General features: G+C 41.5%; 1 protein-coding gene across 1 annotated transcript in view; it reads left to right on the forward strand.

Annotated features, from left to right (window-relative positions):
- The first annotated feature begins 265 nt into the window (after positions 1-265).
- LOC141105840 (transient receptor potential cation channel subfamily V member 5-like) overlaps positions 266-25543 on the forward strand; it is a 93888-nt gene continuing 68610 nt past the window's right edge. The window contains exons 1-2 of the mRNA XM_073595971.1: positions 266-464; positions 8131-8493. Of these exons, the coding sequence (XP_073452072.1) occupies positions 8426-8493 (68 nt within the window). The 5' untranslated portion in view covers positions 266-464; positions 8131-8425. The remainder of the gene's footprint in view (positions 465-8130; positions 8494-25543) is intronic.

Genomic DNA, 25543 nt, shown 5'->3' on the forward strand with positions numbered 1-25543 from the left:
TACATCAGTCCATATATATATATTGTACTCTTGATTTTAATTTATTTTTTGTTATCGCACCACAATTGAGCAATAGACTAGTTCATCTTGGTCAGCTATAGTCTGCATGTCCTCAATGGAGACACAAAGGGGTTAAAAGACAGAAACCATTGATAAAGTAGCTAATTAGTAAAGGGGAAGCCCTTTGTTTGACTTTACCCACTCTAGTGTGTTGTGTTTGTGGTTACACTCGAACATGAACATTCCTCCCTACGTAACTAGTCTGGCAGGTTTCAGTCTATTCTCTCTATAAAAAAAAATGCTTAGGGATAAACCAGGTCTGACAAAGTCATATTATACAGGGGGCAGGTGACAAAAGTTACAGCAAGATTTCTGCCAAAAACCCAGGGAAAAGGATTATATTTTGAAGTCGGGTGCTCACAGAAATAAAATTGAAAATGTTGACCTCTACCAAGACCAACAAGGTAGGTGAATCTGTTTTTTTTCTCTATGCTCCTTAGATGTGAGCTGCCTAGTGTCACACCAATGTTGTAAATGCTTGTTACAGTGTTTAAGCTATACAGTGTCTTGAAAAAGTATTCATAACCCTTGAAATTTTCCACATTTTGTCATGTTCCTTTGGAACTCCCTACCCCAATCTGTCTGACTGTCCCCTAATCTATCCATTTTTAGGCAATCCCTGAAAACCCTTCTCTTCAAAGAAGCCTATCCTGCTTCTAACTAACGCTGTTTTACTTCCTCCATCAGCTCATCCCCCCACAGCTATTACCTTTTGTATCAATTGACCCTTCCTTTTTAGATTGTAAGCTCTAACGAGCAAGGCCCTCTGATTCCTTTTGTATCAAATTGTAATGTAACTATAATGTCTGCCCTCATGTTGTAAAGCGCTGCGCAAACTGTTGACGCTATATAAATCCTGTATAATAATAATAATAATAATAATAATAATAATAATAATGTTACAATCAAAAACATAAATGTATTTTATTGGGATTTTATGTGATAGACCAACACAAAGTGGCACATAATTGTGAAGTGGAAGGAAAATGATAAATGGTTTTCAAAATTTTTTACAAATAAATATGTGAAAAGTGTGGTGTGCATTTGTATTCAGCCTCCCTGTACTTTGTAGAACCACCTTGCACTGTAATTACAGCTGCAAGTCTTTTTGGGGATGCCTCTACCAGCTTTACACATCTAGAGAGTGACATTTTTGCCCATTCTTCTTTGCAAAATAGCTCAAGATCTGTCAGATTGGATCGAGAGTGTCTGTGAACAGCAATTTTCACACAGATTTTCAATTTGATTTAGGTCTGGACTAGACATGTGCAATTAGTTTTGTTTCGAATTTGTTTTTGAACTAATTTCGACAAATTCGTTAATTTGGAAATATCAGAATTAAAGAAAACCCGTTTAACAAGTTTTTCCGAATATTTGTAAATTCGTATATTCGTAAATTAAAAAATTTGAATATTCGAAAATTCAAAAATGTAAAAATTCGGAAATTTGGAAATTTTCGAAAATCCAAAAACCAGAAAATTCGAAAATCTGAAATAATAACTAACAAATAATAACTTAACTATTACTAACTATTAAATTATAGGTATTGGAATTTCCTTTCAAATTTAGCTGTTAGTGAATGTAACGAATAAGAATGTATCCAAAGTTACAAATTAGCCGAAATAATGAATGCGTATCTAAACGAATGGAACGTAATGAATTACTAGAAATAAATAACAATAATTATAATAAAATCTTTTTATTATTATTATTTATTATTAATTTGTTATGTTCCATTTGTTTAGATGCGGCATTCGTTATTTCAGATAATTCGTAACTTCGAAAGGAAATTCCAATACTTATAATTTAATAGTTATTATTAGTTAGTTATTTTTTCAAATTTTTGGATTCTCTTTCTTATTTTCGAATTTACGAATTTTCGAATTTACGAATTTTCGAATTTACGAATTTGTGATTATAATGAATGACCCAAAGAACTAAAAAAAAAAAAAAAAAAAAAATGAAATGAAAACGAACACATTTTTCAGCAGTGCACATGTCTAGTCTGGAAGTTGACTGGGCCATTCTAACACATGAATATGCTTTGATCTAAAACATTCCATTGTAGCTCTGGCTGTATGTTTAGGGTCATTGTCCTGCTGGAAGGTGAACCTTCGCCCCAGTCTCAAGTCTTTTGAAGACTAATGCCCCGTACACACGGTCGGATTTTCCGACGGAAAATGTGTGATAGGACCTTGTTGTCGGAAATTCCAACCATGTGTAGGCTCCATCACACATTTTCCATCGGATTTTCTGACACACAAAGTTTGAGAGCAGGCTATAAAATTTTCCGACAACAAAATCCGTTGTCGGAATTTCCGATCGTGTGTACACAAATCCGACACACAAAGTGCCACGCATGCTCAGAATAAATAAAAAGATGAAAGCTATTGGCTACTGCCCCGTTTATAGTCCCGACGTACGTGTTTTACGTCACCGCGTTCAGAACGATCGGATTTTCCTACAACTTTGTGTGACCGTGTGTATGCAAGACAAGTTTGAGCCAACATCCGTCGGAAAAAATCCTAGGATTTTGTCGTCGGAATGTCCGATCAATGTCCGACCGTGTGTACTGGGCATAACAGGTTTTCTTCTAAGATTGCCCTGTATGTTGCTCCATCCATCTTACCATCAACTCTGACCAGCTTTCCTGTTCCTGCTGAAGAAAAACATCCCCACAACATGATGCTGCCACCACCATGTTTCACGGTGAGGATGGTGTGTTCAGGGTCATGTGCAGTGTTAGTTTTTTGCCACGCATAGCTTTTAGGACAAAAAGTTCAATTTTGGTCTCCTCTGACCAGAGCACCTTCTTCCACATGTTTGATGTGTCCCTCACATGGCTTCTCGCAAACTGCAAACGGGACTCCTTATGGCTTTCTTTCAACAATAGCTTTCTTCTTGCCACTCTTCTATAAAGGCCAGATTTATGGAGTGCACGACTAATAGTTGTCCTGTGGACAGATTCTCCCACCTGAGCTGGGGATCTCTGCAGCTCCTCCACGGTTACCATGAGCCTCTTGGCTGCTTCTCTGATTAATGCTCTCCTTACCGGGCCTGTCAGTAGGTTTGCATTTGTGCCGTACTCTTTCCATTTTCGGATAATGGATTGAACAGTGCTCCATGAGATGTTCAAAGCTTGGGAATTTTTTTATAGCATAACTCTGCTTTAAACTTCTCCACAACTTTATCCCTGACCTGTCTGGTGTGTTCCTTGGCCTTTATGATGCTGTTTGTTCACCAAGGTCCTCTAACAAACCTTGGAGGGCTTCACAGAACAGTTGTATTTGTAGTTACAGTGGAACCTCGGATTAGGGGCATAATCCGTTCCAGGAGAATGCTCGTAATCCAAAGTACTCACATATCAAAGCGAGTTACCTCATTGAAGTCAATGGAAACGAAAATAATTTGTTCCGCATTGACTTCAATGGCATGCAATACCATATGCGGCCAGAGGTGGGGGGGCGCCGGAGAGTCTCAGAAACAGACGGAAAGGCCTGAGGATAGCTCGGCTGACCTTGGCAAACCTCAAAAAGGCTTGGGAACGTAGTATTTCCGAGCCTTTCTGAGCATTTCCGAACAGCTACGATCGGCGCTATACTGCACACAGTTTTGGCCTGAATCCTGCTCGTTTTGCGAGACAACACTCACAAACCGAGTTAGGATTTTTCAAAATACAGTGCTTGTTTTGCGAAATGCTCGTTAACGCGTTACTCACAATCCGAGGTTCCACTGTACATAGTTACATAGCTAGTCAGGTTGAAAAAAAGACACAAGTCCATCTAGTTCAACCATAAAAAAATAAATAAATAGATAAATTACAAACAGGTGGACTCTATTTACTAATTAGGTGACTTCTGAAGGCGATTGGTTCCACTAGATTTTAGTTAGGGGTATTAGAGTAATGGGGGCTGAATACAAATGTACCCCACACTTTTCACATATTTATTTGTAAAAAAAATTGAAAACCATTTATCATTTTCCTTCCACTTCACAATTATGTGCCACTTTGTGTTGGTCTATCACATCAAATCCCAATAAAATACATTTATATTTTTGGTTGTAACATGACCAAATTTGAAAAATGTCAAGGGGTATGAATACTTTTTCAAGGCACTGTAATGAGATTGACAACAATTAACTACAAAAATTGTTAAAAATTTGAATATGCAGTTTGGTGAAATGGAGATCCCAGGTAGACAAACAATCTGCTACTTATTAACAAGTAAAATAGTGCAAGGTGATTCTAATATGAGTTTTACCATACTTGAGTTTACCGATATCCCAGAGCCAATCCACAATCTATTTACTAACTATTTACATTCAATAATTTTTTATTAGATCGGATTAGGATTACAATCCACAAAAAGGACTTCTAAGCTTTCTAGGAAAGCTTTCGGGTATTACAATGTATAAATTTATGATACACAGCCATACAAATAATAATAATAATAATAAGTACATAACAATACCTGTTATGAGGCAATATGCTACTTAAAATCTAAAAAGAACAGATGTATTCAACAACTGTATTTCCCAAAGTCATAAAACAACCTGTTTAAAAACATTTGACTGAAAATAAAAGTAGAAGGAAAAAGGAAGAAAGTAGCATAGATTAGAAATAAAGAAAAGCAGAAATGTAGGACCTGCACATTAAGTGGATAGATAGATGTGCATATATTGGAGCCCATGGCTCCCAAACTTTTTCCAATTGCTTTCTTGTGTCATTCAGCATACTATCTTCCTTTTTTGTGGGTCATTTTCTAAGAGATTTTTTTTGTTTGGCTTGAGACCAGGAAATTTAAGCTTTTCTCTATGATTTTGCTATAGTTATCTTAGCCGCCAAAAGGATAAAGAAGATCAGTATTTTGTAGGGGGTTAGGGATGGATGTGGAATATTCTCAACAGGCAAATTAATTAGAGTGATTTGATATTCATTGTATTGGTATTCCAGTGAACCTTCTCAGCAAAGCAAAAATCCCATTTCAGAATCCTTTTGATCTTAAGACATTCCCACTAAATATGATACATGGTGCCCTGGAGATCACATTGCCTGAAGCAGAAAGGGGAGGAAATTGGGTAAAGTTTTGGGAGGCGGTAGGGAGCCAGGTACCATCCCATTAGGAGTTTAATATGGGCTTACATCAAAAATACATTCAAGATTCTCCTGAAAGAGCCGTAATACCACCCATGTCATTGATCTAACCCTTTAGCGACCCAGAGGTCCCTAACCTACTGCACCATATTTGACAGTTTATTAGGAGTATCAAGTAATAGACGATACATTTTAGATACACCTCCCTTTTGACCTGGATCCTGGGTACACAGTTTTTCATAGGGCATAAGGCGCAGTACTTTGGAACAATCAAGCCAAAGGGAATGTATATAATGCGGGATTTGGTTAAAATTTAAGTTTTTAGATGGAGACATTTCCAATTTGTCTCAGCACTGGCAGTGCTGCAATGTAAAAGATCCTTTAAGGGTAAAATAATGACCTACTTTTTATAATCCTATGTCTAACTACCAATTAAAGACTTTTGCATCCATACCAGGTGGAAACATGGGATTATTAAAAAGGTGTGCTAATGAATAAAATGAATAGGTAAGACATACAAACTATTTAATCGTTAGGGAAGTTGGTTGGATTATGCATTAGATCAAGGGGGATTAAAATAATATTGCACCATGTTGTGACTTGCTACAAAGGCAATTGTAATTTCATACTGGAGAGTAGCTGAACTTCAAGTGTATTTATACCCAAAGCTTTTTATTTTTAAAGGAGAAGTACAGCCAAAGTTCGATCACAGGAGTTATTCTGCACTCCTGTTACCCATTTTCAGTAGACAGCCGGCTAAAGCCCGCTGTTGGCTGACATCACGGAGTCGGTTCAGGCTCGGGAAAGATTGCGACCATATGGTCGGGATTCACCCACATGTCTGAACCGGCACCCGGCTCAGCCTCTCAGCGAGACGCTAAGAGGCTGAAACGGCTACTCCCCCCTGCCAGAACACTCTGGTCAGCGCTCTCAGCCATTGGCTGAGAGCGCTGACCTGGAACCGGTCGGCAGACCTTTTCCAGTCATGACCCTTCCACAGAAGCCGGACGTTCGGCAGGCTTCTGTCGAACCGGCTGCCGTACACAAGGCATGAATGTCAGACGGCATCAGCCGGTTCAATTGAAGCCGGCTGATGCCACCTGACATTCGGTCCGTGTATACTAGGCTCTATGGACGCCAAATGCTGGACTCGGGAGTGCCCCTGCAAGGTAATCCCCTGGGAGAGCGCTTCTCCTAGGGGGTTATTTAAAGTGGGGAGGAGCCGCGAGAGCTGCCGGGGGACCCCAGAAGAACAGGTTCGGAGCCACTCTGTGCAAAACAAGCTGCACAGTGGAGGTAAGTATATGTTTGTTATTTAAAAAAAAATTACCCTTACAATCACTTTAAACAAAGGACAGGCAACAAGAGAGCATAGTCAGAATATTAGAACTTTGGATAAATGTTATAAATGTAGTAGTAGTAGTAGTAATAATAATAACCATAATCGTATTTTAGATTATGACAAAACAATAAATGCTCATGTCAGTTTTTAACTTTGAGTGTACAAAGCTATTTTTTCTGTGTATGCAAGTGTATTTAAACCTAAAGAGGGAACTTCTTTTATTTGCTCCAAATTCACCATTAAAAGCAATTTAAGTTATATATGTACGGTCAATGCAAAATATTGGTCCTGCCAGATATCTTGTGAACTGTTAACTTCCTGTGTTCAGTATACTGCTATCAGGGTCCTCTTTCAGGGTAACAATGCTGCTCCACTAGTACAGTGAGTGAGTGTTTTCGCCCTAGGACAGGACGTGTGTTACTGGCAGGATCACCATGTGAAATAAAGGAAAGAAGCCTGAAAAAGAAAACAAATGCAGTCACCACATCTAAGAATTGATATGCTGCATTATATTACATTTTTGTCCTTGCGTTTAGTTATGCTTTAGGGAGGAAAGGACTGCCTCCAGTTGAACATGAACTTGCTCTCTGTTTATACATTGTTATATATGTCAGCCATAGTTCAAGTCAGATAGTTTAGAGAAGGGTTTCTCAACCAGGATTTCATGGAACCTTCAGGTTCCTCCAGAGCTTCCTATGGGTTCCTTGAGCAATGAGCAATTTCTGCATCCCAGATAAGTTCCTAATGACACCATTGATCTTTTTTTAACTATCTGTAAGGGGGTAATTGTTCCCAATGACCACAAATGTAAGGAAAATTCTTCCCACTGACCATCACACCCTTTCATGCGTTGTGTATATATAGTAATTTTTAGCAGGGGTTAAAGTTATTTCAGGGGTTCCTCTGTGTTGAAAAGGTTGAGAAAGTCTGATTTAGAGTAAACCTGGTCATAAATTATCAGACTTTCCTTCAAACATACCTACAAAAATGTTCATCAGAACATTCTTTTCTGCTATTAAGTCAACTAATTATGTTTGACCCTAGAATTTTGTACAGACCTGCTATTTGTATGGAATCCAAGGTGTAATTCAACAAGTTTCTTTATGGTATGCAGGATTTTTCCCAAACGAAAACCACATTTACAGAATTTTGTTCATTCAAGAAAAAAAATTTGATCATGCTCCTTCAAGTTTTCTTATCATTATAATTGAAAATTACCTCTGAATTTACTCCAATAACCATTAGAAAATCAAACCAAGTGTCAGAAAACTTTTTGAAATTCAATTGATTTGTGTGCCCAGCTGTAGGGACCACCCTTATCAAAGGTTTCTTGACATAGTGTGGTTTCCACATGTATTTACAAAGGTATGCAACTAAAACCTCTGTTTTTACCCTACGGATTTGAAAAAAGATTATTTAGGTTTTATTTATTTATTTATTTTGCTGGCCAGCTTAAACGCATCCTAGGGACTCCCTTTGTATTGCCCCATCCATGTGTACCTTTCCCCTGCTGTCTAGAGTGGCTGCCATTGTTGCTTTGTTAATTACTTACTACATTAAATGGGAAGCATTGTGGTTACATTGTCTTGTTTTCTGAGCCTTCAGTAATTGTCCTGACGTTCTAATCCAACAGGTGACTCTCTACATCCATTAAAAGGAATCCAAAGAAAAGCTTGAGAGCCAAGAAGACCAACATTAATTCATGAAGTCTCCAGGAATTAGCCCACTGTACATTTGTAATTGGAAACCCTTCCCGCAGCCTACAGGATGAGAGGAGAGATGGTGTAATGTGCCCATTGTCTCCAAGGTGGACTGTTTGTCCAGGACTGGCTGAGATCTCTTTTATTGGGTGGAACACATTGTCAATGCATCCATGGGATTGAACTGTTCAAAGATTTAAAAGGATATTTTGTGGCTTGAGAGTTAAGATGGTCCTATGTTGGAAAGCAAAGCAGGAGGAAACCACATGTGAGATCAGCTTACGGCAACTAAAAAGGTATTTTTTTTAATTCAATTAACTTAACAATAGATTCCATCCACCTCATCATTAGAAAAACTTCTATGATATATTGCTTACTCTTCATTCTAGAAATTCAACTTGCTTGGCTGTCATGCTAACCCTCATGGGCTGCCTGAGACCACCATTTCTGTTACCTCCCCCTAAACCAATAAACAGGAAGTACAATCTCTGCTATACTGTGCCCCATGGACACTCTGGATACCACCTCATTTTTGCTGCCCTCCTTTGGCTTCCAGGATGCTGGCACAGTGGTGCTGTATGGCTATGCTTCTTTCGTTGTCAGCAAGCTAGCGGCAAGTCCTCACAGCTTAATGGCTTCTAGGATGCATGCAGTTGGGCCATACAGCATCCATGATTGTTATGTTGCAGGTGGCCACCTGCACCATACTAACTAAGGATGATGTGTGGCCTAGCCTCCAGGATATAAACAATAAGCTCAGTAATGCTGTCCTGAATCCAAACACCATTGAAGTTAATAGTATCAGAATTCAAGTGTACATGTTGCACTTTTTGCCACTAAATGGCAAAAAAATGACCAACTCCCAACTGCAGTAATACCAACAGGAATGAGTGATTTCTGTCTAATAGTGTCACTAATTTGCTTGAAAAATACCCCTCCATTGATGTTTTTGTTCACTATCTGAAACAAAAAAAATCTTCTCTCTTTGATAGATAATAGCCAGCGGTTTGGCTACACTTGGGACAAATAAAACCCATCTACTGTTATCTGAGAGTTTCCAATCTATAACTATATAGATGTGAAGGCTAGAGGGTCCGTTATTATAAGCTAGTAGTAGTTTTTGAATGAATGTTCTTAAATTATTTGTACATTTGGTGATGGGACGAATGTTGTTCGAAAGTAGTTTAAACTTTTAACATTCAATTTTGGAATGAATGGAATTTCCTGAACAAAAAACACAAACATCAGGGCTTGACAATTTTGATATGAATCTAGGAGCCAGCTAAAAAAGTTCCACAAAGTTCCAGCTAAAAAAGTTCCACAAAGTACCACAAAGGTCTAGGAAACGCAAAATTTCAGTAAAAAACACGCTAAAGTTAATTTTAAGGCACAAAAACGCAATAAATTACCCAATTCTTTGGTAAAATCTAAAAGATAAAGGTTGCACCGAGTAATTAGATACCCAACATGTCAAACCCTAAATTTCGCCAGTTTAACGTTACAGAGGAGGTCTGGCACTAGAATTAGTGCTCTCATTTCGGCGTGTGCGGCGACGTGTTACATGTGTATCGTAATCAACGTTTTGATGGGAAGGCGCCCCAACGTGTGTGTTAACGTTTGTGCATGCGTAGGGGTTGGGGGCCCCAAAAAAATGGGGGGGAAAATGTTATCTGCTTGGGTGTAATTTTCATTTTTTTACAATTTAAAACTATTTTTTTACTTAACTTTACTTAACAAAAAATCCCCTATGTGATGATTATTTGGTGACAGCTTCTCTTTAATGAGACATGTGGGTCATAAAAGACCCCGCACGTCTCCCCTGAATGTAATTCAGTGCATATTGCACTGCATTGCATTCTTTCCAGGCCATGTTGGCTGGGGGAAACGGTCAACGGGAAGTGACATCATACACGTCGCTTCTGGGTCAGGAATAAGATGGAAGTCAGGAACACATGTCTGCTCTCCTCCCTCCCCTCTACTCTGCCACGCCTACTATGCCTGTCCTGGGCCTGCAGATGGGCAAGTAGAGGCCAGGATACATAGCGGGGGGGCCCACGGGAGGGGGGGCATTTTACCTGCATGTGTGGAAGTGGTTGGGCAGCAGCGGAACTGCCTGAGTGCTTCCACCTGACAAGTGAGCCCTGCTGCTTGCCCAGGGCTAAATGTAGAAAAAAAAATACCTGCCCAGTGCCCAGAACTGTATGTCCCGGGTGTCGGGTGACACAAATCGTGCATCCCTGCAACAGTGAATGGACTGACAAAAGCCCAGGTGCCAGGACGCAATTTCTAGTCGCCATGGCGACCTGGCACCTAGGATTTGTCAAGCCCTGACATACATTATTAGAAATATGTTCGTACAAGGAGAGGATTTCTTAATGGTCTGCAGTGACCTGAAGTGCCATAAAACCCATTGGGGTCTTTCTTTGAGGTGAGAGGCTGTGGCACACCTGTGGTGGATCACGGATGTTGGAGGAGGAGATGTTTACCACATATTAATTGAAGTTCACCTTTATTGCCTTTGAAATACTGCACTTTATTTTTGGACGTCATTGGACTTTGAAGCTATTTTGCACAGTTTGCACATTGCTTTTTTTTTTTGCACATTTTGCTAATTTTTTTGCACTCTATATACATTATTGTTTCTGGGGATTATGGACTATTGAATCTACATTATTTGAAATTGTTCATATTGCACATGCAATTTGTGCTTTATATTTGGTATTTGTACTTACATAACTTACTTTGATTATATACAGTGGGAGCTGATCTGCGGGTACCGCGGACTCTATGTCTGCCGGCACCCCTGCCAAACATTTGTTACACAAGCAGAACGTCAGTCTGCCTGTAAACAAGGCAGATTGCCGTTCAGTCAGTACAGAAGGCATGGATCCTGTGTTCCTGCAAAACAGGGACATGGATCCATGTCTTCCCCTAGTAAAAGCACCTCCCACAGTACACCAAAACACTGGTTAGGCACACAGTTAATCCTTTGATCACCCCTGGTGTTTAACCCCTTCCCAGCCAGTGTCATTAGTACAGTGACAGTGTATATTTTAGCACAGATCACTGTATTAGTGTCACTGGTTCCCACAAAGTGTCAAAAGTGTCAGTTAGTGTCTGACTGTCTGCCTCAATATTGCAATCCCGCTATAAGTTGCTGATCGCCGCCATTACTAGTTAAAATAAATAAATAAATAAAAATATTCCATAGTTTGTAGACACTATAACCTTTGTGCAAACTAATCAATATACGATTATTGGGATTTTTTCTTACCAGATATGTATCAGACTACATATTGGCCTAAATTGATAAAGAAATTCATTTTTTTTAATTTTTGTGTTGGATATGTTATATAGCAGAAAGGTTTTTTGTTTTTTTTCAAATTTGTCAGCCTTTTTGTTTATAGTGCCAAAAATAAAAACCGCAGAGGTCATGAAATATCACCAAAAAAAAGCTCTATTTGTGGGCAAAAAGGACATACATTTTATTTTGGTACAGCGTCGCACAACCACGCAATTGTCAGTTAAAGTAGCACAGTGCCGTACTGCAAAAAATTGCCTGGTTATAAATCTTCTGGAGATCAAGTGCTTAATAAAATACCCACTTATGCAAAACGTTTGGTGCAGCCCTTGTAAAAGTACAGTTTACTAGTTAGAGGCAGGATAGGCCTCTCTGGAGAGATGTGCTTTCAGAGGTTGCCTAAAGCTAAACAAAGTAGGAGATAGTGGGACGTATTGGGGTAGAGAATTCCAGAGGGTCGGAGAGTCTCTGGAGAAGTTTTGCAGGGGAGCATGGGAGGTGGTGGTGGTACCAGAACACTGTAAGCACACAGTAATCTTGTTGGGCACAGGAACAGGCCCTGCTGTGAAATATTATATCAAGAATTGTAATTACAGGCCCCTATTAAACAGGGGCAGAAAAATTGGGCCTTGGGTGGTGGTGGTGCCACAACACTGTAACCACTCACAGATACTCTTGCTTGGCGTATGAATGGGCCCTGCTGTGAAATATTATATCAAGAATTTTATTTACACTCCCCTGTTAAACAGGGGCAGAAAAATTGGGCCTTTGGTGGTGGTGGTGCCACAACACTGTAAGCCCTCATGGTTACTCTTGGTGGGCGCAGGAACGGACCCTGCTGTGAAATATTATATTAGTTATTGTAATTACATGCCCCTGTTAAACTGGGGCAGAAAATTTGCGCCTTTGGTGGTGGTGCCACAACACTGTAAGCCCTCACAGATACTCTTGTTGGGCGTGGGAAAGGGCCCTGCCGTGAAATATTAGATCAAAAATTGTAATTACATGTCCCTGTGAAACAGGGGCAGAAAAATTGGGCCTTGGGTGGTGGTGGTGGTGCCACAATACTGTAACCCCTCACAGATACTCTTGTTGGGCGCAGGAACGGGCCCTGCTGTGAAATATTAGATCAAAAATTGTAATAACATGCCCCTGTTAAACATAGGCATTTTTCAAGGGATCCCACATCCATAGAAAATTCAATCAGTTACATCAGCATTAGGTGCTTGATAGCTGCTGATCCAAGACTGATTAATTTTTATGAATGCAAGCCTATCAATGGAGTCTGTGGACAGGCACACTCTTTGATCCGTTACAAACCCTCCAGGAGCACTGAATGTGCGTTCAGAAAGAACGCTGGATGCAGGACAGGCAAGTAGCTCAATTGCATATTGAGCAAGTTTTGGCCAGTGGTCCATCCTCAAGACCCAGTAACCCAGTGGATGGTCTGTTGGAAAGGTCTCCAAGTCTGCTCCTGCCCCTAGATATTCCTGCACCATGTAATGCAGATGTTGGCGATGGTTGCTTGAACTGATCAGACCTTGGCGCTGAAGACTGAAAAATTGTCTAAAGGCATCCGTCAGCCGGCCAATGAATTTTATCTATATTGCCGAGAACCAACAATTCATTACAGCTGTGATCAGTTTTAAATGACAATTTTTCCTTTAGAAATGTCATTTTGCTGTGGTACTGTTCTAAACAGGGGAAAAATGCGCCACTTTACAGGTACACTATAGACACCCCCAGGCACGATATTTAAAGGAATATTTGGTTTTTATTGTTTCACTTTAAGCATTGAAAAAATCACTGCTCCAGAAAAAACGGTTGTTTTAAAAAAAATTTTTTGCATTGATACATGTCGCCTGGGGCAGGACCCAGGTCCGGAAACATGATGACAATAACTTGCATATAAGCCTTTAAAATGAACACTTTTGATTATTCATGTTCGTGTCCCATAGATTTTAACGGTGTTCGTGTGTTCTGCCAAATTTTTTGCCTGTTTGGTATGTTCTGGTGCGAACCGAACCGGGGGGTGTTCGGCCCATCCCTAGTAATGATCCCTCTCCTTGACACCACGAATTCTAGGGTCCCTTCCCAGACTTTGCAGAATCAGGGAGGCCATACAGCATAAGTTTGCAGAGGCATGCGATTCTGAGTCCTCCGGGTCACTAATGATCACATGATCCGTAACAACCTCCTCCCAGCCACGTACAACTCCTTGGGTTTCTGGGGTCTGAAAACCATCCCTTGAAGACTGCTGCTGAGTGTTATCCTCCATGTCCATGCTGACACAATCCTCCTCCTCCTCTTCTTCCTGTATGTTTGGCGGGCCCGCAGGAATACTATCTGGATAAAGGGGGTCTTGAGAGGTAAGGAAGTCCTCCTCTTCCTCTCGCTGTTCTGCCTCAAGTGCCCTGTCCATTATTCCATGAAACGTGTGCTCCAACAGGAAGACAAGAGGAACAGTGTCACTGATGCATGCATTGTCACTGTTCACCATTTTCGTGGCCTCCTCAAATAGTGACAGAGCATGCATCCTTGATCAGTAGCCACTGGCGTGGCGAAAAGAAGTCAAGCTCCCCAGACCCTGTCCTGGTGCCATACTCACACAGGTACTCATTGATGGCCCTCTGCTGCGTGTGCAGCTGCTGCAGCATTGCCAACGTTGAGTTCCACCTGGTGGGCATGTCACAAATGAGGCGTTTGGTGGGAAGGTTGCATTCCCTTTGAATGTCAGCCAGCCAAGCACTGGCATTGTATGACCTGCGGAAATGACCACAGACTTTTCTGGCCTGTCTCAGGAGATCCTGTAAGCCTGGGTACTTGCTCAAGAACCGCTGCACCACCAAATTCAGAATGTGTGCCAAACATGGAACATGAACAATTGTCCTTGTCGGAGGCCGGAGAGAAGGTTGGTGCCATTGTCGCATACAGCCATTCCTGGCTGAAGTTGGCATGGCGTCAACCACCTCTGAGCCTGCCCCTGAAGAGCTGACAGAATCTTTGCCCCAGTGTGGCTCCTGTCCCTTAAGCAAACCAACTCAAGCGCCGCATGGTAACTCCTTGAACACTTAAGGAGCAACGGTGGTTCAGAGGACAAATCTGCAGAAGAGGCCATGGAGGAAGAAGAAGAAGTGAGGTTGGAGGAGAGCACTGTGGCAGAATCGCCACTAGCATTTTGGAGGCGTGGTGATGGAACAAGCTCCAACAATACTGGACCCTATCCTGCATTCTCCCAGCTGCCAGCAGAGTTACCCAGTGTGCCGTGAAGGAAAGGTAATGTCCCTGCCCATGCCTGCTGGACCATGAGTCAGTGGTAATATGCACCTTACTGCTGACCGCCCTGTCCAATGAGGCCAAAACATTGCCTCCACATGCCAGTAAAGAGCCAGAATGGCCTTCCGTGAAAAGAAATGGAGTTTTGGAACCCGCCACTGAGGTACAGCACATTCCACAAATTCACAAAAGGGGGCAGATTCTACCAGCTGAAAGGTCAGCAGTTGCAGTGTTAGCAATTTGGCCAAGCTAGCATTCAGACATTGAGCATGTGGATGGCTGGGACCAAATTTTATTTACGGTTCAGCAACTGGGGTAGGGAAATTTGCCTGCTAAAATCAGATGGTGGTGTACTGCTAGCAGATTGGCTGCAAGTACTTGGGACACCTATTGCTATACCTTCATTCCTCTCAGTGCAGATTTTTGAGAGGACTGGAGGTATAGTGGAGTTGGAGATCCCAGATGAGGAGCAAGGAGAAGTCCGCTTTTTTTCTTTGATGTGGGTCTTTCAAGTGCTGTTGCCAACGGACTGCATGGGAAGTCGTCATATGTCTGGTCAAGTATGTGGTGCCCAAGCGGCTGCTGTTCTGGCCACGCTTGATCCGCTTCAGACATAGGTTGCAAACAGCAACAGTGTGATCTGCTGCACACGTGTCAAAAAAGGCCCACACCAAGGAACTTTTCAAAGTCAGCGGGGAGTCAGCAGTGCCCTGCACCTGCAGAGCTCTGCGCTGTGATGCAATAGGATGGCTGCCCTTAAGCTGCACCCTAGAGGACATCCTGCCTCATTGGAGTTGTGCCTCCTCCTCCTCCTTGCTTCTATCAGGCATCCAAGTAGAGTCAGTGACCTCATCATCCCCTCCCCCCTCGTCACTAGAGCAAACTTGGCAGTATGCTGCAGCTGGGAGAACATGACTGCCAGTTTTTTGTCCTTCTTGGGCACCCCCTCTCTCTAGGCTCATGTTACTCCCTTCCTCAACCCGGGAACCAACATCGGAGCCTTTAAATCGCTGCTCGTCCTCCAGCAGCAGGTACCCAACACTGTGGTCGAATAGTTCTGGGGACTACTCCCTGCATGATGGTGGGGCTATGGAAGGAGTGACTGTGGACAAGGAGCCGGTGGAATAGGCCGCTTTGGCAGCTGCATTGGAAGGCAAACTTCTCTGAGCCTGGGTGACAGAGAATGAGGAGGATGAGGACGGCTTTGTTATCCACTCCACCAACTCTTCTGCATGTTCTGGCTCAATAACACGGCCAGCAGCAGAAAAAAAGGGGCAAGCGTGCCCCTCGGCCACCGGCAGAGGATGCCCCTTGTCCATGACCGGCACTGTTGACTATAGACACAGAGTCTGCTCGCCCTCTTTTAGTGGCCTGTGAGTGTCTGCCTCTCCTTGGTGGCCTTCCGGACATGATGTATATTTTGTTTTGCAACACCACACTACACTATTTTAGATACTGTGTACACCACCAGAAGTGTAGTAGCAACTGTACTACGGCTGCACTGTATTGTGTACTGTGTACACCACCAGAAAAGTAGTAGCAACTGTGCTACAGCTGCACTGCATTGTGTACTGTGTACACCACCAGGAAAGTAGTAGCAACTGCAGTATGGCTGCACTGTATTGTGTACTGTGTATACCACCAGAAGTGTAGTAGTAACTGTACTATGGCTGCACTGTATTGTGTACTGTGTACACCACCAGAAAAGTAGTAGCAACTGCACTATGGCTGCACTGTATTGTGTATTGTGAAAATAAGACTTATAATAATATAGTTTCACTTAAATAGCCAACATTAGAGCATTTAAGGGAACATGCCTCCAGACCACCCATCCACCCCTGATGGGCACAAACTGTGGATGGGTGGGGGCAAAGCTGTATAAATCAGGAATATTTACACCAAAATCATTTTAAATATTGCAAAAGACATAAGGGGGTCTAGGTTTTCCAGTCATAGATTACACATGCCATTTATATCAAAAATATAAGAATTAAGAGAAATATCAGATAAAATAAAAAGACAGTGCTTGTCAATTTCAAAATATAAAACCATACGTGTAAGAAGAGAGATTCCCTTATCCGTCGGGATAAGAAAAGATAGGAAGAAGAAGAAGAGAGAAAGAGGGAAGAAAGAAAGAGAAGGAAGGGTCTTCCATGGTGGTAGTGGGGCCCACACCCAAAATATGCATATCGATTTATTTATACATATATATATATATATATATATATATATATATATATATATATATATATATAATGTATTTATTTATTTATTATGAGAATTGTTGCGGCAAAAAATGTTTAACCCAAGGTTTCCAAATTTTGTTGAATTTACCGATATTATCATTTTCTATGGCTGTAATTTTGGCAAATAGAAGGGCCTTCAACATCCTATGTTTGGCTTCAGCCACAATTAAGTTGGGAGATTTCTAAGCCTTGGCTATAGTTTGTTTGGCTGCGGTTGTAAGATTAATGAGGAGTTGAAATTGAGTATGAGTAAGTGCAGCTCGTTTAAGATTTAGGAGGGCCACAGCTGGGTCTGGGAATATAGAGATTTCCAAGGCTTTAGAAACCATATCAAATATCTTTCCCCAGAAATCTTGGGTTACCGGACATTGCCACCAAATATAGAAATGCGTACCTGGTGAGGAACATCCTCAAACAATTTTCTGGGTATGCTGGGATAAATTTTGCAATCCTTGCTGGTACCAAATACCAACATGCCATGACTTTGAAATTGGTTTCTAATGCATAACAATTTGGGAAAGAAGTTTTGGTGGCCAACCAAATATTGGACCAGTCATCTTTGTCAAATGTACGATTCAAATCATGCGACCATTTAGCAACATATGAGGGAAATTAGTCCTTAGGTATAGCGGTGAGATGTTGATATAGAAGTGAAATCAGTCCTCTAATATGTGAGTCAGTCTTGCAAATACGTTCAAATTGTGACATTTGTTTAAGAATTAAACCTGTACTAATGAGAGGTGTATAAAAATTCTTGATTTGCCAATAACGAAAAGATTCAGTCCTAGGAAGCCCAAAAGTTTCACAAAGTGTAGGGAATGTATGAAAATCAATGGAAGATGTCAATTTGTGTAGCCGAGTCAAATTCGTAGTTGACCATGCTGCAAAAGAGTTCGTAAATTTCCAGGCAGGGTAGAAAGCTGGATTCTTAAGGAAAGAAAGGAGGGGATTATGTGGTGATTGAAGATTGAGAGATTTTAAATTTGTCCCATATAGCCAAGGAATGTTTAGTAATAGGATTGGAAAGATGGGCTCTATCTTTGGTTTGAAGCCATAGCAGATTAGCCACAGAAATGGGGTCACTGTCAATGGATTCGACAGCCACCCATAAGGGGATTTCTCTAGTAGCATGATATTTAGGGAGCTGTGATAATTAAGCCGCATAATAATAGGAAGAAAAATTTGGCACGCCCAGCCCCCCTTTATTTTCAGGAAGATAAAGTGTTGCAAGAGGTATTCAGGGTTTGGTAGGTCCCCATATAAATGACATAACCCTTCTTTGTACTAGTCTTAAGAAATATGATGGCATTAAAATAGGAAGTACTCTAAATAAATACAGAAATTTCGATAATTTTGTCATCTTTATAGCATTAATTCGCCCTAGCCACAACAAGGGGAGAGAAGACCACTGTTTCATTAGTCCGGTGATTTGTTTCAATAATGGAAGGTAGTTTGCTGCAAAGAGATCTGTCAGGAAGTTTGTAAGTTGGACTCCTAAATATAAAAGTTGTGAGATACCCAGTTAAAAGGTAAAGAAGATTTAGCTTGCATTAGTTTAGTGTGTGTTAAAGAAATATTAAGTGCATTCGATTTTGTAGGGTTAAAAAACAGACCGGAAAAATGAGCAAATTTATCTAGTAAGTCTGGTAAATTTGGAGCAGAAACATGTGGATGAGTTGGGAAAATTAAAACATCATCTGCAAATAGACAGATCTTATGCTGTAATCCTCCCAACTCAATACCTTTAATATCAGGGTTGGCTCTAATTAATAGTGCCAAGGGTTCTATGAGAAAGGTAAAAATCAATGGGGAGAGGGGACAATCTTGCCTCGTACCTCTCCTAATGTCTATCATTGCTGATTTGTAGCCAGCATATTTAACATATGCCCGTGGATTATCATATAGAGTCAAAAAATGATTCCCAAAACCCCATTTATGCAAAATAAATTGCATGTATGGCCAAGTGATAGAGTCAAATGCCTTCCTGAAAGGAGGCAGGTTGGGATGTGTCTATTTTTAGCAGCATGAGTGAGTAAGAGGGCCCGTTAAATATTATCTCCCACTTGACGTGTGGGCATGAATCCTGTTTGATCACAATGGATTAGGCGGCCTATAATGGGATTGAGAAGATTCGCTATAATTTTAGCTAAAAGTTTAATGTCAAATTTAGTAGAGATATAGGACGGAAATTGGTCCAAGAAGTGGAGTCTGATCTGGGTTTAGGGAGCATAGTTATCATGGAGGTCAACGTTTCCATTCTAAATGTGTGCCCATTAAGTATAGAATTGAAAGCTCTGGTTAATATAAGTGTCAGTATGGGAGCAAACAATTAATAATAAGATGCTGAAAACCCATCCGGGCCTGGTCGTTTATGAGGTTTTAAAGTTTTTATGGAATTTTGAACTTCTAATTCTGTAATGGGACTCTCTAGATGGGTGAGCTGTTCATTGTCCCATAGTGGGAAGATTGATAGAAGCAAATAGGGTATCTGCTTTCGTCTGATCAAAATCTGAGATGTGAAAATAAAGTTTAGCTAAATTAGAACCTCAAGTATTGTAACAGGGTTACTAATATATACATCTCGTGACGTCTTTAATCTTATTGGTGTCTGAGCATATTTTATCGCATTTAAACTATGTGCCATATAGGTATCAGGTTTATTAGCTTTAAGGTATTGGGTATTGGGTATGCTGACGTTTACGCATAAGTCTTTCCGCTGAGTCTGTTAGAAAAAGGTCTAGGTCAAGATGAGCTTTATCTAGTTTTGCATTATTGGTAGCAGTCGGGGAGGATTGGAAAGCTAAATGACATGCGTTAAATTTAGCGTCCAGCTTAGCAAATAAGACGCAACGCATTCCCAGAGACTGAGAGGTTACAAACAATTTTTGATGCAATACTTAATAATCTTGTTCTTTTAATGGCTGAAGCCTGTTGTATTAATTTACCCCAAATTACAGTTTTGTGAGCTTCCCATACAGTAAGATCAGAAACATCTGCTGTGTCATTAACCAAAAAATATTTTGTGAGTGCCTTTTCCATCTCTAAATAGAAAGGAGGCTTCCATCATGACAAGTGTAGAGTATGGTGGACCCATCCCTGACATATTAGACCACAGAAAAGAGTATCCCCCTTAAATTGGGACTTTAACCACTTGAGCCCCGGACCATTATGCTGCCTAAGGACCAGAGGTCTTTTTCCAATTTGGCACTGCGTCGCTTTAACTGCTAATTGCGCGGTCATGCAATGCTGTACCCAAACGAAATTTGCGTCCTTTTCTTCCCACAAATAGAGCTTTCTTTTGATGGTATTTGATCACCTCTGCAGTTTTTATTTTTTGCGCTATAAACGGAAAAAGACCGAAAATTTTGAAAAAAAATGATATTTTCTACTTTTTGTTATAAAAAAAATCCAATAAACTCAATTTTAGTCATACATTTAGGCCAAAATGTATTCGGCCACATGTCTTTGGTAAAAAAAATGTCAATAAGCGTATATTTATTGGTTTGCGCAAAAGTTATAGCGTCTACAAACTAGGGTACATTTTCTGGAATTTACACAGCTTTTAGTTTATGACTGCCTATGTCATTTCTTGAGGTGCTAAAATGGCAGGGCAGTACAAAACCCCCCCAAATGACCCCATTTTGGAAAGTAGACACCCCAAGGAAATTGCTGATAGGCATGTTGAACCCATTGAATATTTATTTTTTTTGTCCCAAGTGATTGAATAATGACAAAAAAAAAAAAAAAAAAAAAATATTTACAAAAAGTTGTCACTAAATGATATATTGCTCACACAGGCCATGGGCCTATGTGGAATTGCACCCCAAAATATATTCAGCTACTTCTCCTGAGTACGGGGATACCACATGTGTGGGACTTTTTGGGAGCCTAGCCGCGTATGGGACCCCGAAAACCAATCACCGCCTTCAGGATTTCTAAGGGTGTAACTTTTTGATTTCACTCTTCACTGCCTATCACAGTTTCGGAGGCCATGGAATGCCCAGGTGGCACAACCCCCCCCCAAATGACCCCATTTTGGAAAGTAGACACCCCAAGCTATTTGCTGAGAGGCATATTGAGTCCATGGAATATTTTATATTTTGACACAAGTTGCGGGAAAGTGACACTTTTTTTTTTTTTTTGCACAAAGTTGTCACTAAATGATATATTGCTCACACAGGCCATGGGCCTATGTGGAATTGCACCCCAAAATACATTTAGCTGCTTCTCCTGAGTACGGGGATACCACATGTGTGAGACTTTTTGGGAGCCTAGCCGCGTACGGGACCCCGAAAACCAATCACCGCCTTCAGCGTTTTTAAGGGCGTGAATTTTTGATTTTACTCTTCACTGCCTAACACCGTTTCGGAGGCCATGGAATGCCCAGGTGGCACAAAACCCCCCCAAATGACCCCATTTTGGAAAGTAGACACCCCAAGCTATTTGCTGAGAGGCATGGTGAGTATTTTGCAGCTCTCATTTGTTTTTGAAAATGAAGAAAGACAAGAAAAAACTTTTTTTTTTTTTCTTTTTTCAAATTTCAAAACTTTGTGACAAAAAGTGAGGTCTGCAAAATACTCACTATACCTCTCAGCAAATAGCTTGGGGTGTCTACTTTCCAAAATGGGGTCATTTGGGGGGGTTTTGTGCCACCTGGGCATTCCATGGCTTCCGAAACTGTGATAGGCAGTGAAGAGTGAAATCAAAAATTCACGCCCTTAGAAAGCCTGAAGGCGGTGCTTGGTTTTCGGGGTCCCGTACGCGGCTAGGCTCCCAAAAAGTCTCACACATGTGGTATCCCCGTACTCAGGAGAAGCAGCAGAATGTATTTTGGGGTGTAATTTCACATATTCCCATGGCATGTTTGAGCAATATATCATTTAGTGACAACTTTGTGCAAAAAAAAAAAAAAAAAAAAAAAATTTGTCTCTTTCCCGCAACTTGTGTCGCAATATAAAATATTCCATGGACTCGACATGCCTCTCAGCAAATAGCTTGGGGTGTCTACTTTCCAAAATGGGGTCATTTGGGGGGGGTTTTGAACTGTCCTGGCATTTTATGCACAACATTTAGAAGCTTATGTCACACATCACCCACTCTTCTAACCACTTGAAGACAAAGCCCTTTCTGACACTTATTTTTTACATGAAAAAGTTTTTTTTTTTTGCAAGAAAATTACTTTGAACCCCAAAACATTATATATTTTTTTAAAGCAAATGCCCTACAGATTAAAATGGTGGGTGTTTCATTTTTTTTTTTCACACAGTATTTGCGCAGCGATTTTTCAAACGCATTTTTTGGGGAAAAAACACACTTTTTTAAATTTTAATGCACTAAAACACACTATATTGCCCAAATGTTTGATGAAATAAAAAAGATGATCTTAGACCGAGTACATGGATACCAAACATGACATGCTTTACAATTGCGCACAAACGTGCAGTGGCAACAAAATAAATACATTTTTAAAAGCCTTTAAAAGCCTTTACAGGTTACCACTTTAGATTTGCAGAGGAGGTCTACTGCAAAAATTACTGCCCTCGATCTGACCTTCGCGGCGATACCTCACATGCATGGTGCAATTGCTGTTTACGTTTGACGACAGACCGCCGCTTGCGTTCGCCTTAGCGCAAGAGCAGGGGGCGACAGGGGTGCTTTTTTTTTTTTTTTTTTTTTTCTTTATTATTTTTTTGCTTTTTTATCTTATTTTTAAACTGTTCCTTTCATTTTTTTTTTTTTTTAAATCATTTTTATTGTTATCTCGGGGAATGTAAATATCCCCTATGATAGCAATAGGTAGTGACAGGTACTCTTTTTTGAAAAAATTGGGGTCTATTAGACCCTAGATCTCTCCTCTGCCTTCAAAGCATCTGACCACACCAAGATCGGTGTGATAAAATGCTTCCCCAATTTCCCAATGGCGCTATTTACATCCGGCGAAATCTAATGCCGCGTACACACGGTCGGACTTTTCGTCTACAAAAGTCCAACGGACGCCGACGGACTAAAGCTGGCTGGTAATCCGATCGTGTGTGGGCTTCTCCGGACTTTCAGCAGACTTTTTCAGCCTCAAATCCGACGGACTTTAGATTTGAAACATGCTTCAAATCTTTACGTCGTAACTACGACGGACCCCGAAATCCGCTCGTCTGTGTGCTAGTCCGACGGACAAAAACCCATGCTAGGGCAGCTATTGGCTACTGGCTATGAACTTCCTTATTTTAGTCCGGTGTACGTCATCACGTAGGAATCCGTCGGACTTTTGTGTGGTCGTGTGTAGGCAAGTCCGTTCGTTAGAAAGTCTGCTGCAAGTCCGCCGAAAGTCCGCCGGAAGTCTGTCGGACAGGCTGTCGGACTTTTGTAGACGAAAAGTCCGACCGTGTGTACGCGGCATAAGTCATAAAATGCTCGTAGCTTCCGGTTTCTTAGGCCATAGAGATGTTTGGAGCCACTCTTGTCTCTGATCAGCTCTATGGTCAGCTGGCTGAATCACCGGCTGCATTCTCAGGTTCCCTGTTGAGACAGGAGAGCCAGAGAAAAACACGGAAGACGGTGGGGGGGGGGGCATTCCCTCCCACGGCTTGTAAAGGCAGTCTAGAGGCTAATTAGGTGCTAGGATTGCTTTTACATGAAAGCCGACCGCTGGCTGAAAAGAATGATACCAAGATGATACCTAAACCTGCAGGCATCATTCTGGTATAACCACTCAAAGTTGTGAATGGCGTACCTGAAGACAAAAAAATGGTTAACAATAAAGCACAGTAAACAGTAAAGTATAAATAATTACATACCTGAAAAACAAACATGATAAAACATAATAACAATAACAATAAAACACTGCAGAATAGAATACAGTAAAAAAAGAGCAGAACAATAGAGAGAGAGAATAGAGAGAAAGAACAATAAAACGACAACTATTTTTTTTTATTTTATATATATATATATTTTTTTTTTACACTTTTTTTGTAACTAACTTTTATAACGGTAACCGGTTCCAGGTTCGGGTCTCTCAAAATGCGATGGCATCTTGGGAGACCCTGTGAAAGTGTGCCTAGTCTGTGCAATGCTGTACCCTACGCTAATACTCAACTAGTGAATGGTAGCGTTCAAAACATTCACCAATGCAAAGACCAGGATTGTCAGGACAGGAGGGACAATAATAGCGGGTGTCACGCCTATATTCGCGCTTGCTGCAGACACAACATCTTTTTGGGGGGGTTCGTTGGGTAGGGGTACTCGGGAGGACATAAAGAAAATGCCTCTCATGCAGCCGACTGCATTTGGTTGGGGATGTGAATGAGGGAAGTACGGGCGCTGCAGAAGTGGTGGGTTCCCAATTAGGATTGGCGAATGCAGCAGGAAGGGCACTATGGGCACGACGGGCCTGTGTTTGTCTTTTTGGTGGCAGCGGGACACTACTTGTGCTTGCCACCTCACCAGCTTGAACTGCACTTATGGGACTCGCCACGTCACCAAGTGTTACTGCAGCGCTGGTTTGACTACGACCGGGGTGTACTAGGCCGCTGGTGCTTGCCAGTTCAATAAAAAGCTTCCAAAAAAACTGTTAGCGATCGCAGGGATCAGGTCTGACTCTGCGAACGCTGCAGTTTTGCGTTTAGTGTTTTGTAAGTGTCAGTGATCGATCGATACTGCACTTGGGTGGGCTGGACTGGGCCGGGCGGAGGGGCAAAACGCAGGTGCTAGCAGGTATCTGGGCTGATCCCGCTAACACTGCGTTTTTGGGAACCCTAAACTGCTGGGGACGCTAGTATAGATCTGATCGGATCAGATATTGATCCGTTCAGATACTATACCACTAAAGGAGGCGTATGCTGCGTGCGTGGGTGTTAGTGGTACTGGCGCTAACCTGACGCTGCCTGGGGCCGGTGCTTGCCAGTTCACCAAAATACTACCAAAAAAACTGTTAGCGATCGCAGGGATCAGGCCTGACTCTGCGAACGCTGCAGTTATGCGTTTAGTGCCTTGTAAGTGACAGTGATCGATCGATACTGCACTTGGGTGGGCTGGGCTGGGCCGGGCGGAGGGGCACAACGCAGGTGCTAGCAGGTATCTGGGCTGATCCCGCTAACACTGCGTTTTTGGGAACCCTAAACTGCTGGGGACGCTAGTATAGATCTGATCGGATCAGATATTGATCTGATCAGATACTATACCACTAAGGGAGGTGTACGGTGCGTGCGTGGGTGTTAGCGCTACTGGCGCTAACCTGACGCTGCCTGGTGCTTGCTTGCCAGTTCACCAAAATGCTACCAAAAAACTGTTAGCGATCGTAGGGATCAGGCCTGACTCTGCGAACGCTGCAGTTATGCGTTTAGTGTTTTGTAAGTGACAGTGATCGATCGATACTGCACTTGGGTGGGCTGGGCGGAGGGGCAAAACGCAGGTGCTAGCGGGTATCTGGGCTGATCCCGCTAACACTGTGTTTTTGGGAACCCTAAACTGCTGGGGACGCCAGTATAGATCTGATCGGATCAGATATTGATCCGATCAGATACTATACCA

This window comes from Aquarana catesbeiana, linkage group LG08 (assembly GCF_042186555.1).
Source record: "Aquarana catesbeiana isolate 2022-GZ linkage group LG08, ASM4218655v1, whole genome shotgun sequence".
Classification (NCBI taxonomy): Eukaryota; Metazoa; Chordata; class Amphibia; order Anura; family Ranidae; genus Aquarana; species Aquarana catesbeiana.